We start from the raw sequence: 17,428 nt of genomic DNA on the forward strand, positions 1-17,428 counted from the left end.
ATGTGGTCCGTCCGAATCAAATACTTTTCTGATTTGCAGTGTGACCTCAGTGTCAACAGTCATATCAGAATTCATGTGACTTTTTTGTCACTCTAGATTAACATCTGTCATGCAGGTCATTTCAAGACTGTGACCTTCTCACACTGGAATCTCAGGTGGGCCACATTTAGAAATTAATGTGAAAAATATGTGAACAGAGCCCGGGGCCAATGAGCACCTTAGGATTAGATTCATGTGTCTAGTCGATTATTGTTTATCCCCAGTTTTTCTTTTCTTCCCTGTCAAAAGTCTGTCCATCTTGTATTTCACAAGTCTTGTTTTTATTGTCTGAGTACCTGAATCTTAATAGACTAGCATTAATTAGGATCAGATATGCATTATATACAGCAGACATTTTGAAAAGCACAGGTAGAGACAGATGATGACATTCATGAAAGTTCACAACAGTGCTCTGTGGGATTCTTAGTTGACATATTTTGTGTAGTTGCTATGGACACAGTCTGTGGCCTTTGACTTGTTTTTGTAATGAAACAGATTTTTTTTAAATTAAGTGTCTCATTGTTTGTGCTGGTGATTTAACCAGAATAGGTTGAAATTTTCCAACAGAGAGTCAGTGGCCACTGTCCATGGATGGAATAAACTGCTCACAGAGTGAGTTGCACTGCTACATGCATGTAAAATGTGTCTACTGTCCTTTTGGACTATCTGAAATGGTTCCAGACTATAAAAGGTTAGTAATTGATGGTGTGACTGAGACTAAACCTGTGACTCGAGCATCATCAATCTTTGTCACAAGCTTGGAAAATGTAAAATGTTACTCACCAGCCTGCAGTGAACCTCAATTAACAGTCTGAAGCCTGCAACCTCAGCTGTGGCCTTGAGATGTTTACAGCCACACTGTTTCCCTGCAGCTCATCCATATCAGTGCACAGAGTCTGTCTGCAGGGCAAGGAGCTGATCTTTCCTCAGTCAGAATCATAGCACTTAATTAATACCCTTACAGTTTTTGTTTTTTTGTTTTAGAATTTGACATTGGGTACCTGTTGCATTTAAAATTGAATACAGTACCTGAGGTCAATCATTCTGTAGAGATCAGCAACCAGGAAAACTCATTCATCTCAGATCTGAAGACACATACGGATATGAGAAATTTGATCAGATACATAAAATGTTTTTAAAAACTTTTACAGCCTGGTATACTATAGAGAGATTTTTCCCTCTATAGCTATTTTTCCCATTCATGACAACTGTACAGGTGTCCATTCTTGTATAACTTGCGCATTTAAATTATATTATGGCTAAAAGTTATGAATAATTAAGGGTGCTGTCATAGGCAGCTGGTTTCAGTAACCAGGGTTCATTCGATTCCCCTCAGCTCCACCCACACTCCACGTCTTTGCCCAGAAGCCTCACAGAGGATACATAGGTTTTTAATTATACGGTCAGTACTTACTGCTACAGTCCAACGACTTGGCTTTATACACAGGGGCATTAAGTTTTCACATTTTTATCAAACTGATACCTACTGTTACTTTGTTAGGTCTTCTTTCTGTTTGTCTGGTCAAACAGTTATTAGAAGCTGGTGAAGTCTGGATTCCAGCTGCTACACAAACGGAGTGTCCCTTTTGTTTCTTTTCAGATGTATGTGGTGACGTTCATCTGTAGCATCAAGCTCAAACACATGCTGGCTCGGCGCTCAGCCAGATCTCAAACAGATCTCCGTCATGGCCAAGTACATGAACTGTCAGCCGACCGCTGCCCTGGGAAACCAGCTAGTCTCCAAGTCCATCACTATGGCGACAGGCAAGCACACCACCAACAACACACCGTGCTCAGGTCATTAAGAAACACCCTGTGGCTTTCTATAGAATGTCACTCTTTTCACCTCCACTCATATTGTCTGTCACTTTCTAACACATTTTTTCTGTGATTGAAAAGTCCTGGTTTAAAAAAAGGATGTATGTGACCTTTGCATACTGTTCTGAGAGCCCAGGGTCCGTCTTCCAGAAAGAGTTATAAGGCTGAGATAATTTTAAAATCCATCATATAAACTTCTCAAGCTTTTGTTCAACAACAAGAAGATCAGTTAAAGGTCCAGTGTGTAACATTTAGGAAGATGTATTGGCAGAAATGGAACATAATATTCATAGGTATGTTTTCATTAGTGTATAGTCCCCTGAATATAGTAATCTTAGTGTTTTTGTTACCTTATGAGCCATTTTTATCTATAGATTCCACAGGTCACCTTTCATGGGATCTGCCATGCTCCTACAGTAGCCCTGATTGGACAAACTAAAAATCAGCTGTTGAGAGAGCCTATCACAGCTCATTCTCATTCCCAGGTCGTCCAGATTGGTGGTCAGTTAGTTGCAATCTGCAATTTCACAGTTAGATCCCACTAAATCCTGCACACTGGTCCTTTAAGACCCAGTATAGCATCTTTCAGCAATTGGATGGTAAGCACTTCTGTTCTAGAAATTGCTCAGAAACCCCCTTATTGTCAAATACATAGGAAAGCCATACATCCTCTCAATGCCCTAAATTTCTAGTGGTTGAATATTTTCATGATTGATGATGATGATTATGAGTTGAGTTTTCAAAAATAGTCTCATTTCAATGACATGGCTGCTATGGTTCCTCAGAGTCTCAGCTTTCCATTCATACACAATTGATGTAATTTCAGTACTGATTAGTGCAGCAGTTCACAGGAACACAGTAGGTTGCATCCTGTAGTCCATCTCTCATTGTACATTTTTCCATCCAAATTCTGTAATGAAGTGACTCTAAACTAAAGTAAGGTGAAGAGTATCAGTCAGTCAGAGTATCAGTCTCAACAATACACAAAATATGTTGTGATGATATTGTGTGATTTTTTTATATTTGGTGATATTTTCAAACTATAAAAAACATATTTTTATAAATTAGTAGTAAGCTATATTCTCCAGCGTCAGATGAGAATATGGATATCAGTTCCATCTCTGTGCGTCCAGTACAGAGTTAGGTCAAGACAGTTTTGGATAAAGCCTTGCTTAGCACAAAGACTGGAAGTAAGGGGAAACTGCTAGCCTTGCTCAAACAAAAGTAAAGAAATCTACCCTCGACTTAAAATCCAAAGTTCTGGCTGTGATGTACTTCCTGGAGTTCCCCTGAAACTCCCTCAAAAACAGATGGATTTTTGAAGACACAAATTTAACCACTGAAATATTAACACATTTATACAAAGATAATTGGTAATTAGCAAGTAGGTATGGTGTCTTGCTCAAGAAAACAGATGTGAACATACACTCGGTGATCTCAAACAGTTTGAGGCTGGAGTGTCTGAGAAGAGGGTCAACCTGACACTGTATTCCTGCCAGGTCAACGACAGGTCAGTTATCAGCCACTGTAAAGGCTTTTGGCATGAAGACTGCTGGATTTTCAACAGGAACCTGCAGACAAGAAGAGGAGAAAAAAAAAAGACAAAGAAAAAGAGAATGCTGAAGCGGCTAAGAAGATGGCTGAACTATCACAACGACGCCCTGATCGCTCTTACACCACTGCTGCTGCTTCCTCTTCCTCTTGTCATTGGGACAAAGGTAGGTCTTCTTTAAACGCCATCAACTAGACTAGTGCAAAGGTCAACAGTAATTATAATAAATATAGCTGATGAGCTAATGAGGTTTTAAAATTAGTGATGGACAAACAGCATCTGATTTATAGTCTGCTTTGTGTTATGTCACTCCCAGTTTGTTGCATTTGTAGCAACCACTAGAGGTCTGCTTTATGCAACTTTTGTTAAGCTTGGCCCAGTAATGATGCAGAGAATATTTGGTAGCAATGCTTTAGGAAGATATGCCACCTGTACAACTTTTCTGGAATCAGTTAGCATGGAATATGGCATTAAAGGGATACGGCAGTTAATAAGTAGCATGGTGGTATGTGTTACTAAAGACCATACACATGTTCATGAAAAACTTTTTATTTCATTTTAGTCAAGAGAATTGTAGATATACCAGGTTTTAATGTTTCTGTAGTGCCCCCTATAGGTAGAAATGTTGGACATGTTACACACATTCCCAAATGTTGTTACAGTCTAACTTACCATTGAAGAGTTATGGCCCACTGCATAAGGCATGCCTTCAAAAGTTTGGTAACCAATTACAGACAAACAGTAATTAATGCATTTTTTGTTCAGTGTCATCTATAAATAAGATGGTATGTACTCAGTTTGGTGAAAATTAGATGAAATATGTGCCAAAATAAGCAAAAAAATGTGTTCAGCAAAAAATCCAAAATGGCTGAACATTTTTTTTAGTTGGAAATGGGCGTGGCATATATCAATCCAATCTGCTTAATCCAAGGAAACACTGTACCAGTATTGTTTTGCCACTCTTCACAGTTCACAATTTATAATGTAAAACATTTAATAACTTACCATGAGGTGGTTGCTATAGGTACCACTCATCATAGAATTACATCTCAACCCTTTTGGGACTTGAACCCCTAATAAACCGACACAAAAACTATAGGGTTTCAGCTCCTTCTTCGGGCTGAAATTCCACTTACTGCTGTATTCATGCATTTACCCATTGTTCTTCAAGGTTGTACTTGCCCCTTCACTGGTTGTTTAGTGGCTATTAATTATGTGTGTAGTTAGTTATTGTGTGTCTTGTTAGAAGTTTATACACCTTTCATTTATAAAGAACTTGATTATGTGTGTGTTTGTGCGTATAAAATATATGGTCACTGTACGCAGTAAGAAATATGGCAACCTTCACATCGAGACTAAATTAATTAATTGGCTATCAATTTTCCCTTTTCAGTGGGTGGTGACCCTGAGGTGAATTTAATTTGAGTTAAATTAATTTATGCTTGCTTTGCTATAATCATGTGAATGCCCTTTAATCCTCTGTACAGACAGAGTTTTCTTGGAGTAGAATCTAGTGGACATTAGAGGAACTGCGACCACAGACTTACGGGCCGTTTACACATACAAACTCAAGAACTGAGAGTGATATGCTGCCATTCATTGTGAAGTGTCCACTCCAATGGAGGGGGGGTTGGTTCCAGTGCTGACGCAGAGTATTTATGTGCCACAGAGCTACAGCTCCAGAGACTGGCTCCTACTTTGTATCTGTATATGTGAACGCAGCCTTTTAAGCACTGATTCAACTTTGTGGCTGCTGACTGGTTGGCTTCTGGATAGGTACATTTTTTGATAAACCGATAAATTAAATGTATGCAATATTGTTTTACAGCAGTGTCTGTGTGATTTTCCTTGCAGGAGGCAGAATGTGCCTTTGTTATGCTGCTGATGGTGACGTTCTAGGTGACAGAGGTAATTCATCTGTCTATGACTATGGCCATGCTCCCCGTCATGTTTGGCATCATGAAGTCCTCAGATGTGAGTCCATCTGTCTGTAAGCACTGTTAAATTAGAAAAAATATTCAATGCTAAAAATATGAAAAAGCTAGTCAATCTGGCTACATTTGTTAAAAATAATAATAGCTTTTTAAGTAACTATTGAATATTTGTGTATGCTTTTTTTGTCTTTCTGCTTTTGTTTATTTATTTACTTATCATTTTCTTCTGAGAGTTTGATTTCGGTTACTGGACAACGGGTGGATGTAAACTACAACTTTACATTAGAAACTGGGCTAAAATGTAAACTATTATTCTCTTCTTGTACAGTATTATTCTCATATTACTCCCTCTCTCTCTGTGTGTTTCTCCTCCAGGTGGTGAATGAGTACTTTAAAGACTTCCACTTCTTGCTGAGGCTCGTCACCATGGTGGGAGTCAACCCTACATGGTGAGCTATATATAGCGTAAGTGCTATACAAATAAAGTCTGATTGATTGATGAACCACTTATTTAGTATTCATTAATGGATTACTGCCATTTAAAACTGCCGAATAGAAAAAATAAGCCCTTACCATAGGCATTTTTTACAACTTGGCAACATAAAATAATAATATAATAATTACAAAATATAATATTTAGACCTGCTCCATTTGAAAAATTTCCTGAGATAACTTCTGTTATGCTTTGGTGCTATACAAATAAGATTGAATCGGGACATAGTTATACTGCAGTAACACGTATGTGTACCGCAGATTCATCCAATGAATACTCCATTTAAACAAGGAAATTCAAAGTGCTTTTAACAGAAAGAGGAACCACAAAATAGAATAGAATAAAATGCAATAAAAGAAAATACAAATGGAGAAAAAACAATTGAGAAGAATTACAGATTATCCGATGATGCTAAGAACAAAGTTAGTTTTCAGAAACTGACAGCCATTTGAAAAAGCTGAAAGAAACTCTTAGGTATGTGAAGGGTTGCAGTTTTGTAATGTTCCTCATTGATTACTTCAGAAACTCTGCTGTCCAATTCTGTTGCTTTCACTGTCCCTCTGGGTTCTGCTCATGTGCAGTGTTCATCTTAGTACCTCAAGTATACAGTAATACTGTATTTCTCTGTCCTTCAGTGAGCAGAAAGCATCCAGATGTTCGTCAAGAGACCTTAAGCTGTGTTCAGATACAGACAGCATCACAGCCCGCTGCACATCAGGTACAATGACCACTGAACAGGATTAAAAAAAATACACCTTGTTTCCTTTATATTACTGTTACTGATAATGCAGATTCCTCAACAGCTCTTACTTACCACTGCTGTTGTTACTTCTACTATTGCAATAGTCCACCATTTTAAAAGTCTGTTTGTTGATCCCTCGGATCTTCCCATAGGTCTACATAGGTGTGTTAGATTCACACAAAACCTGGGTCAGAACTATCCCATGCCCCATCCGCAAAATCCGAAAATATGCAACTGCTATTGTGTACTACTATTGCTATTATCCCACAGCACTGCCTTCAGTCTATTATTAGAAATGTTATGATCAGTAGTCCCAAAATGGATACTACTATTACTACTAAAGCTACTGATAACTGTTTCTATTTTTACTATTTAAACTCACTGTGTGATTTGTACTACTACTACTCGCCCTGCTACTACCAGTAGTACTATCGTTAATGCTGCTGCTCATGGGCAATTGCACCCTTGTGCTGTGTTGTCTTGCAGGCTGCTGGATGTCAGCCTGCAGCTCCCAGCAGGAGTAAACAGGACCTGATGATTTGTAAAACAATGTGCATCAGCGTTGCCTACTCCTCCATCATAGGAGGCATCAGCACGCTGCCCGGCACGTCGCCCAACCTCATCTTCTCTGAGTACCTCAACCAGTGAGTGGTGGGAGACATGCTGACTATATATATGTATGAGACAGAGAAAAGGAGACATGAAATACAAAGAAAGGGAATCACAAAACAGACAGTCCTGTAAAGGCATTTGAAGCAACACACAAAATAAATAAGAAGCAACTTAATCCGTGTAAGGGTTGGTATTTGCTAAATATAAAATTGCAATTTAAAATCCCCCTGTGAAGAATGTTTGCATGGTTCGGTCTGCTGGACAGGAGTAAATTAAAGAACAAAACCAAAGGATTCACAGCGTCAGTGTGCATTTTTTAAAAATGCAATTAAATTCAGCTCAAACACTGTGTTTAAACGCAGGATTTACCCAAACTGCAACTGCATTAACCTCGGGAACTGGCTGCTGTTGTGCCTGCCCATTAGTGTTATCATGCTGCTGCTGACACGGATATGGCTCTACTGGCCTTCATCGGCTCAGAGTGAGTTTCAACACACCGTCTGCTCATTTCCTCATCATCAGCTTTATCTTCTGCTGTTCTTTCTCTGTTTAACTCCTGTCCATTGATTCATTATTACTGCTATTATCACAATTTCCTTATAACATTTTTATAACTTATACCTATAACTATAACAGGGTTTTATTGTTGAGAAGATATAGTGCGGTCCAGGGCCACTATGATTAAGAATTTATTTTTTATAATGTATCTTTTTGTAATAATAGTAATAATGATAATAAATATTAATTCAATCAAATCAAGTCCAGTTCCCTATTAAAGTCTGATATGTTATAGTTTATAAATATATTAAAATGTTGTTAATAGCCATAACCCTCAAAAAGGCCCAGTTGAGTTTTATGATGAATTTGAGTTCATAAAAGTTCTTTAAAATAAAATAAAAAATTATCTGACTTTTTAATGTTCCCAGCTCACTTGCTTTAAAATGATAATCTTTGGTCTCAAGTAAACCCCTTGGTGGTTACATAATATGCTAGAAGACTGAGGCTACAAGTTGTCCAAGGTAAAACATCAGCAGCCTCGCCAGATGATGATTCACATAGAGGATGGGTTTTTTTTATTATTACTTCTTTGTATTTCAGGGAAGAGCTAGGAAGTCATAGTATTATAAAGGAGAAAAAAATAATGAGTTATTCAGTTTTTAACAACCCTGTTTGGTTAGCTTAAATATTTTTATTTTATTTACATAAATGTGTTTTTACTTTTTACTTAACATGAGAAAATGAGCTGCAGTGTTTGGCAGACACAGTCATTCTATCTCAGGTTATGTTGGCTGGAGTTGCTGGACACTGAATATGTGATAACTCTTTGGATTTGAGAAATGTATGCTATGATCACAGACCTCCGCGATACCTGCTTTCATTTTCAGGCATGAGTATAATGCTAATGTTAGCATTAGCTGTGTGATGGTGTCAGACAGGTTAATTGTGAGCACCGCTGGCCTCCGCACATGCTCAGTAATCTTTTCATCAGCCAGTTCGTGCTGTGTGCTCTTCCGGGTACTTTTAACCACTGTCAATCATTTGGTTCACTGTGAGCATTTTTCTTTCACCTACCTCCTGTCTGTGTGTACTGTACACACACTCTCACACACAGCTTCATGTTCCTGTGGCGATGTGGAGGAGAGCAGTCTGAGAGAGAGAAAGCCACAAAAGAAGTGATAGAAGATGAGTACAGGTTGCAGGAACCCATGAGGTGTTCAATCATTGCTTCATTACCCATCCATTCACTCATTTAGTTATATATTCATTTTTTTTTATTAATGTATTCAATTACACGGTAGGTTCAGAGTCTATGCTGTTCCTTCATTCCTTCATTCCTACAATCAATCACTCATTCATTGATTTATTCAGTTACTATTTTCAATAATTTATTCATTCATATATATGTTCCTTAATGCATTCATTCGTTACTACAGTCAGTCAGTTATTCATTCAGTCTCTCATATGTTCAGTAATTATGTTAATTCATTCATTCATTCGTTCATTCATTCATGTATTTAGTCTTCCATATTTTCATTTATTCATATATTCATTCCTTCATTCATTTAGATATACACCCAGTAACACATTCATCCATCCATCCATTAATTGATTGTTTTTATGCATTCATTCAGTTATACTGTATAGTCCTTCATTCATTCAATCAATAATATGTCTATTCATCCGTTCAGTTATAAATCCATTAATTCATTTATCCGTTCAGTTGTCTGTTTGTTCATTCATTCATGTTTTCATTGATTTATTTATTCATTTTCATTTATTCATCTATCATACAATCATATACTCTCACATTGATTCTCTTATTTAGTTATTAATCCATTCAGCCATCTACTAATCTACCTTCCATTATTCATTCATTCATTACCTCTCCTTTTTGTCCTCCCTCCAGTTCTCAGGAGCTCTTCACTGGGGTGGTTTTCCTGGTGATGGTGTTGTTGTGGTAATGTAATTGCTGGTGCCACTTGGTTCGGCCTAATTCCTCTGTTCTTCTTCTGAACGCCACCGTGGCTCTGCTGATGGGCCTCCTCTTCTTCATCGTACCTGCCTATGGACCCTCCAAATATGGTAATTACACATAACACTAATGTAGGTTAGTCTACTGTAAAATCCACATCAGCAGGTAACCATGATGGAGTACATTTACTCAAGCACTCTACTTACGTACTGTTTTGAGGAACTTTGGAGGATTCTTTGTGCTTAATAATGTACTGTGTGTTATGTCTGATTTTACCCTCTCCCAGTTGTTAACCAGCTTCTGTCTGTCTGAAAAGATGTGAGCAGGATATTTTTTCTCTCCATCCAGAGGCCATGATCTCCTGGAGTTCCAGGCCTCCATGCCATGCAAAGTGGCCCTGCTGGTTGGTGGAGGCTTCGCACGAGCTGAAGGGACAGAGGTTAGCTGTGTCTGTCACAGACAGCATTGGTTCCTAATTAGTTATAATCATAAGTTACAGTAATAATAAGTTATTTCTTTGATTAATCCATCATTTTTTTCTTGCCTAAAGTGATTGATTTTTTCATAAGAATTTGCTGTAAAATCAGCAGGTAAGCCAGAGTTATCATTATATAATAATGATTAAACAACCTCACCTCAGGGTCTATTTAGTAGCTCATCTACAGCTTTTGATCATATCACAAAGTGCTTATCAGCAGAAATTCTTTCCTTAATAATAAATAAATAATAAAACTGCAGATGGTAAGATTTCTCCATGTGGACATAAAAGTTTAATTTTACAGTTAATTATTTTCCTAATTTACAGACAGTGATAAAATAAATACAGGTAGACAGAAATAACTCATAATTAAAATAATTTTATAAAATAAATACCTGAGGTAAAGAAAGACACTAAAGGGCACGACACAAGTTTATTTAGACACAAGTCTTTGAGAATGAGTTCTCATTTGAGGCTTTAAAGCTGCAGTAGGTACATTTTATCAAAATTACTTTTCATTTGCAAGAATCCACTGTGCCCCTAGGAGCACAAGGAGGAGCCAGAGGAACCTGTTTTTTTCACAGATTATCTGTCTCAAGTATTACTACTAAAGACACCAGTGAAGCTGTTATGCGAGTCTGTTCAGGTAGGTTGTGCTAAAACTCAGACACCTACCTTTAATCTTTGACCAAGACACACCAGGCAAAGATATGCACTCTCATATGACTCATTAGGAATGAAAGGAACTTTAACATAACTTGCTTCCTTGAATGCAATGAAACCGGTTTCAGTCTCTGCTCTACGTCATGAGATGATTATGTGTCTCTGCAAATAGAAATTAACTATAAGCAGGAAATCAGAAAATGGTCAATAATAATACATATAATATAATATGTAACAAATGTAATATGCATTGTTAACGGATCAGTTCAGTCAAATCACAAAAAAATCATATTTTCTCACTTAACCTGTTGTCTACTGTTACAACTTACTGTTATTCTGTGTCTTTAATTAAATATTTTCTTTAACACCAGTGTACTGTACTGAGACAAACTAATCTTCATTGATTTAAGTACCTGCCTTTGTACAGGACAGTAAGCTCTGTCTTGAGACACATCCTTGTGTGTGAACCCTTTGATCTATTATAAGGAAAGCCCTGTCCTCACCTTCTTGTTTAACCTTGTTTCCTGTAACCCTGTATATAATTCTGGTCAGAAACTCACTCTGGTCAGAAATAATTCTACAGCTTTGTTGTGAACTTCTGTCTCCAGTGAATAAAACTTATGTGAACCAGCCACAAAATTGGACCTCAAGGAATTTTTCTTCCACACTAGCCGGTCAGATAGTTTAGATTTTATCTGCTGAGATTTGGAAATACCGACCTGCCCTCTGACACCAAACCCAGCCTGCCTAACCTGTATCTGCTGCTCACAGCATTGAACAAATACATTTCCAAAAACTCTGTCTTCATGTCTTTTCAGAAACAGTGTCCCATTTCCTCTGGATAATCCAAAGTTTCATAGAGACTATTTGTTATATTTGAATGCTGTGAGCAACACAAACTAAACTCCATTTACCTTGATTGTATGGAGGCCAAAATCTCCCAGACAGATATGTCAAAGCCTGGACAAACAAAAACAAACTATATAGATTAGATACTAGGGAGAAGAGGGGAGATATGTCTTACTGTAGTTTGGATGGGCTGACCCTTTAATCGACATAAATTAAAAACTGGTTCAAAACCATCTCACTGTCTGTGGGATTCGGGCCTGTCTTTGTGGGTGGCCGAACTGCTGATGCCTCTGGGTGATCTGCCAGTCTTGGCCACGGTCAGAGTCTCCTGCATAATCGTCACCATGGTAACAAAGGTGGCCAGCAATGCCGCCACCATCACCAGCTTCCTCCAGATCCTCTCTCCTCTGGTAGATTCATAGTGTTTTGTTTCACCTGATGAAAGATGTGTTTGTATTTTCGTCTGTAGGTAAAAAAGATGTATTAATCCATTCATTTATTTTAACGTTTCTCACTAGTTCATCCCTTCAAGTGAAATACAGTGTTTTCTTTAGATTAATCCCGACCCTTTGTTTGTTAACGTGTCTAGGCTGTGCAATAATAATAATCTTACATGTTCATTGCATGCTGCACTGTGCAAATGTGAATCAAATCTTCTTCACAGTATATGACAACAGGCTTTTTCAGTCAGGACCACTTGACTGAAAAAGTCAAAGGAAAGTCAAAGGAAACTTTATTTGCAGGAAGTTATGTACCGGTACATATGGCTCAATATAGCTCTGTTCTGGGACCTCCCTGCTCTTCCTAAAAGTTTGGTTCTAGTGTAGACATCACAGAGACCTTCTCCGGGTTTGGAAACTTGCTGCTGTGAGCTGCTGCTGCTGGCTGTCTGTTGAGCTGACTGTCTGAACTGAGCAGCCACCTCAGAGATTAAAGTATTGACCCGCAGCTTAGGTTTTGTGTAGAAAACCTCTTTACACATGGGACACTGACTCTGGACATCAGTGTTCAGTGATGCAGGGTTGTCCACATGGTGTGCTGACTGGATCAGTGAACAGACAGAAGACAGAAGAATAAATTGAGCTTCAGATAACAAACAGCTGGCAGCTGGCATCTTAACCATAATTTAAGAATGAATTGGCGGATTCCAGATTTCAAACACATGTTGACTGGGACGACACAATGAGTAAACAATAATTAGCACAGTACAGGCTTTTATCTTTCCATCCCATCCATTCTGCCTTTCAGTTACTGCCTCATTCTGAATTTCAAGTGTCATCGGAATCACGTGACTGCCAACAACATACTGTAACATTTCGGGCTAATTGTGATCCTGTGAGTGAGCTCATAGAGAGGCTTTGCATCTAAAAATGTCAGGAGTAAACAAAAGCGCCGCATGTTGGCATGTTGATTACCTATTAGTTGTTGTCTTTTTTACTCATTGATACATCCTCTGATTGGCTGCAGGTGTACAGGTTCCAATACCATACTCTAGCTAGAATCGATCTTTACATAATAATCAAGTACATGTGTAATGTTTAATCACTGGAATTACACGTATGTATCATCAGTATAGTCCATTATGCATCCATTTACCCCATAAATACACCTTATAGCTTTTACTCAATTCCTTCAAAGTCTTCACTACATATATTATATTATGTGAGTCTGTATAGACATGGATGTAAACTGTGACTTGACTGGTTGGCGGACTTCCTCTGTTGTCTCTGTAACTTTTAGTAAAAGATACATCTATTCTGGCACAAAGTACCCGTGGGACACACCATTACAAAAGACCACAAAACAGGTAAATGGACCTGTACTTGTATAGCGCCTTTCTAGTCTTCCAACTACTCAAAGCGCTTTTACACTACGTGCCACATTCACCCTTTCACACACATTCACTCAGTGATGGCAAAGTCCATCGAACAGAAACTAACAATCATACACACTCACAAACCGATGCACGGCATCAGGAGCAATTTGGGGTTCAGTATCTTGCTCAAGGATGTGGCATGTGACATGTGGCACCAGGAGCTGGGGATCGAACCCACAACCTTCCAATTAAGGAACGACCCGCTCTGCCTCTGAGCCACAGCCACATGTGAGTGCAAGAGTGGTAAAAACAGACTTGTTTATATTTATATAATATGTTACACTACACTACACTACACTCCCTTTAAAGTCCCTTAAGCTTACAACAATCGCCCTATGAGTTCAAAGTTCAGGTCACTGATTGGCTCATAATACATCATCTGATTGGCTGCAGGTGTACAGGTTCCAATACCAAGACACCATATTCTGCTGCATCTTCTCAAACTCCTTTTCCCTAATTGTTCATCTTTTCCTAAATTTTATTAACTAGTGCTGTCAGTAAAACGTGATATTAACACGTTTACGCAAACCCATTTTAACAGCGTTCATTTTGGCCTAGCACACTTTGTAGTTTTTTTCACATGCTGTTGCAACAACTAGTAACGTTAGAAAAACTACAACACTACACCTGATCTAGCTAGACCGGAAACCAAACAGCAGGCACGCCTCTTGTTTAAGAGTAGTAGACGTTACGTTTTGAGTGGATGGTGAGTGCGAGACCCCGAAATGGATGCCAATAATATTCTGAATGGAAAGTTTACTTTTAAAAAGTTGCCAAATGGTTCCATTGACAAGAAATTGAACACTACAGTAGCCTATATGCCAATGTTGTTTTCAATAAAAACAACATTTGCACAAAGCAAGCCGATCCACTTTTCCATGTTGATAAGAGCATTAATAGAGATAACCCGGTATACGGGTCATCTGGTATATTGCTCAGCACAGTCCCATGTGATATTCATTTTTATTTATATACTGTCATGCAGGTGGGTAGCCGAAACAAATGCTGTAGCTCATTTGTTTCTTACTTGTGCAATGGAACATTTGAGACACATTTCTTTGTATACTTCAGTATTTGTCAGTTTCAAATATTTTGTTTTGAAAAGGAAGCAATGTTAAAGTTGTTGGTATATCTTTTTCAGTTCTGTTTTTACTACATACTACAATTAAAATTGTTTGCATTACACAATTTCTTGTATGCATTCTGACCCCTTCATACATTGTATTAGCATCATTTTGTGTGTTTTTTTGTGTGTTTTTATATTTGCTTGTGTTAGGTCTACTCATATTTTTGGTTTGTTTGTTATTGTGTATGAAATACAGATGGACAAATGACAATCCCACTTTGATCTCTGTCGTTAAGATACACATGATAATTATTTCAATATTCAGACAGATATTTGTGTCTGTGTTATCCATCTTGCAGGCAGAGACCATTCATCCATTCATTTCCAAACCTAAGCACCATAGTTCTGTCTGGTCTTATTCTTTAATTTTCTTGCAGTCAACAAATATCATTGGCAGACCCAACGCAAATCCTACTGATGAGTATTGCGTATGTTGCCCAAAAACTAATAAAAGTACTATTAAAAGTAAAATCACAGTCAAGTTCTATCATTACCATTAGCACGCACACCGTAGTTTATTTTGACAGAATCCCACACACGGTACTGCTGCCAGAAAAACTCATGTGGATTAATCCGCCCCTGAAAATAGTCCCTGATAAATGCACTATTTCTGTATGCCACCGTCAGGGTAGGGAAGTTGGAAAGTATTGAGAGATGGACTAACACATTGTTGGTTTTATTAACAACAAACAGCAGCATTCTCAGTGTTATTGCTTGCTTTTTTATTAAAGCTGAACTAGTTCATATTTTTATATGAGCAATGGATAAAATACAAGTGTCTCCACTTCTGACACTCTACAGAACTTTTTTGCCTCTTTTAGCTCCTAGGTTTGGTTTTTGCTGCACATTTTCTGTCTGGTTCAGTCTCCAGTAGTAGTCCACTGTACATTACCTGCTGCGCGAAACAGACACAGACACACTTAGAGATGTGGAAGTAGTGTTTGCTGATATGTTAGTCCCAACTAATATACAAGCTGATATTTTGTCATTTGTTGTGTTTTCAGCTTGTTCTGCTGTTCAAGTGGCCAAAGGAAATAAGAGACATTTTTCACAAAATGACTGTAACAATGAAATGATAACACCTTTTTTATTTTGCTGAAAAACAGAACTCTTAAATATGTGTTTCAATGAAATTTAATGAATGTACACAAATGCCAACAGTGTAGTGCTGCAAATACACTGCACCAGCACCCTAAGTTCTCTCTACAGTTTTATTTCAGGGGTGCATTATCAGTAGCTGCAGCAGAAGCAGAAAATCTAAATCAAACAAACCTGGAAATCTTGTTGCTCCTACATGTATTTCCTGCATTGACAGTATATATACGATTTGCTGCCTTTTTCTGTATGTAAAGCTCTAATTTGGCTGATCAGTGGTAAATTACACATGAAAAACTCTGACATCTAGTGGCCACAGTATCTCTTAGGCTTTTAACATGTAGTGTTTAAATATACAGTATGAATATGATACACCAAATCTTAATGCAGCAGTCTTGCAATACATTCTTCCTTCATTAAGGTTTGAGTGCTCAGTTTCTGTTTCAGAGAAGTGTTGATTCAACTTCATAGAACTGCTGGAGGCTGTAGTTCGTGTTGAGCTGTAGATGTTTCTAATATTTTGTCAACCTTGCACCCTCCACCATAAGTGAACAAAATAAATATTCTAAAAACATGTACATGCATATATTGTACCTTTAACAGCAGCAAATAATTAATTAATTGGAAAAACATGGGAAGATACAGTAAATTGAGCATCCTCTTTAAATGTTTTTCCTCTGTTTTGTTCAATACACTCGACTATCAGTGTTGAATGAGTTAAACAAATGTTGCTACCATTTCATGTCAAAACTTTACACCTGACCTGCAAAAGTGGGCGTTCATTTTCACTGTCTGAATTTGAATGTGGCCATCAAGTAAGTAGGACTGACACAGGTCTATTAATTAGCCCTACAACAGCATACATAATAGTATCAGTAGTGCTCTGTATGTATAATACTTAAAGCTACAATCCCTAAGATTTCAGTTGTGGTTAATTAAGTAATGAATTCATAAAAGTACATTTATTGATCACTGGGAGCAGGAAGCTATAAATAAGGAAATTTGTGATTGTGTTATAAATAAAATTGACTGGCTGTTGCTTTATTACTTGACACACACGTCCAGCTGTTTCCATCTTCCAGATTATGGAAGACATGCATGCATAGTTTTCTTTAAATCTCCTGTATACAAGCGCTAATGGCAGACTCCACCACTGACAAACAACCACTATATGGAGAGATAACTAATGAGTGTAAATACATGGCTATAGCAGAGGAACATTTGGAAAAAGTTTGGTTTGATATGATTAAAATACTAAAGAGATGTGTGTAGGATTTAGTGGCACCTAGTGGTGTAGATGCAGATAGCAACTCCCTCGCTTCACTCTCCCCTTCCAAGTGCAAAGGAGAAACTATGATGGCTGTGAAACATGCATACGTCCCTATCTAGAGCCAGTGTTTGGTTTGTGCCTTCTGAGCTACTGTAGAAACATTCAAAAAGTGGTTCAACATAGTGACCTCCATGTCACGACTGGCAGAGTCTGTACATATAAAACACTCATTCTAAGGTAATGGAAACACGATTTTTATTTTCAGGTGATTATACATTAATGAAAACATACCAATGAATATTATATTTCATTTCTGCCTCCTAGATCCTCCTAAATGTCACACAGTTATATTCCCAAATGGAATATAATATAGAAATGTGTGAGGTTGCTGGTATAGGTGGACAGAGC

At 37.8% G+C, this 17,428-nt stretch overlaps 1 protein-coding gene across 1 annotated transcript; it reads left to right on the top strand.

Moving 5' to 3' along the window:
• The first annotated feature begins 3,470 nt into the window (after positions 1 to 3,470).
• LOC127352402 (solute carrier family 13 member 1-like) lies at positions 3,471 to 12,075 on the top strand. Its single transcript, XM_051380738.1, is given in 13 exon segments — positions 3,471 to 3,575; positions 5,264 to 5,383; positions 5,719 to 5,792; positions 6,418 to 6,428; positions 6,472 to 6,554; positions 7,065 to 7,222; positions 7,553 to 7,653; positions 7,656 to 7,671; positions 8,803 to 8,901; positions 9,598 to 9,773; positions 10,012 to 10,026; positions 10,029 to 10,101; positions 11,901 to 12,075. Coding segments are annotated over 13 exon segments (1,203 nt in total). The 5' UTR covers positions 3,471 to 3,473.
• Positions 12,076 to 17,428: the final 5,353 nt, after the last annotated feature.

The sequence above is a fragment of the Dicentrarchus labrax genome, unplaced genomic scaffold, assembly GCF_905237075.1.
Source record: "Dicentrarchus labrax unplaced genomic scaffold, dlabrax2021, whole genome shotgun sequence".
NCBI lineage: Eukaryota > Metazoa > Chordata > Actinopteri > Moronidae > Dicentrarchus > Dicentrarchus labrax.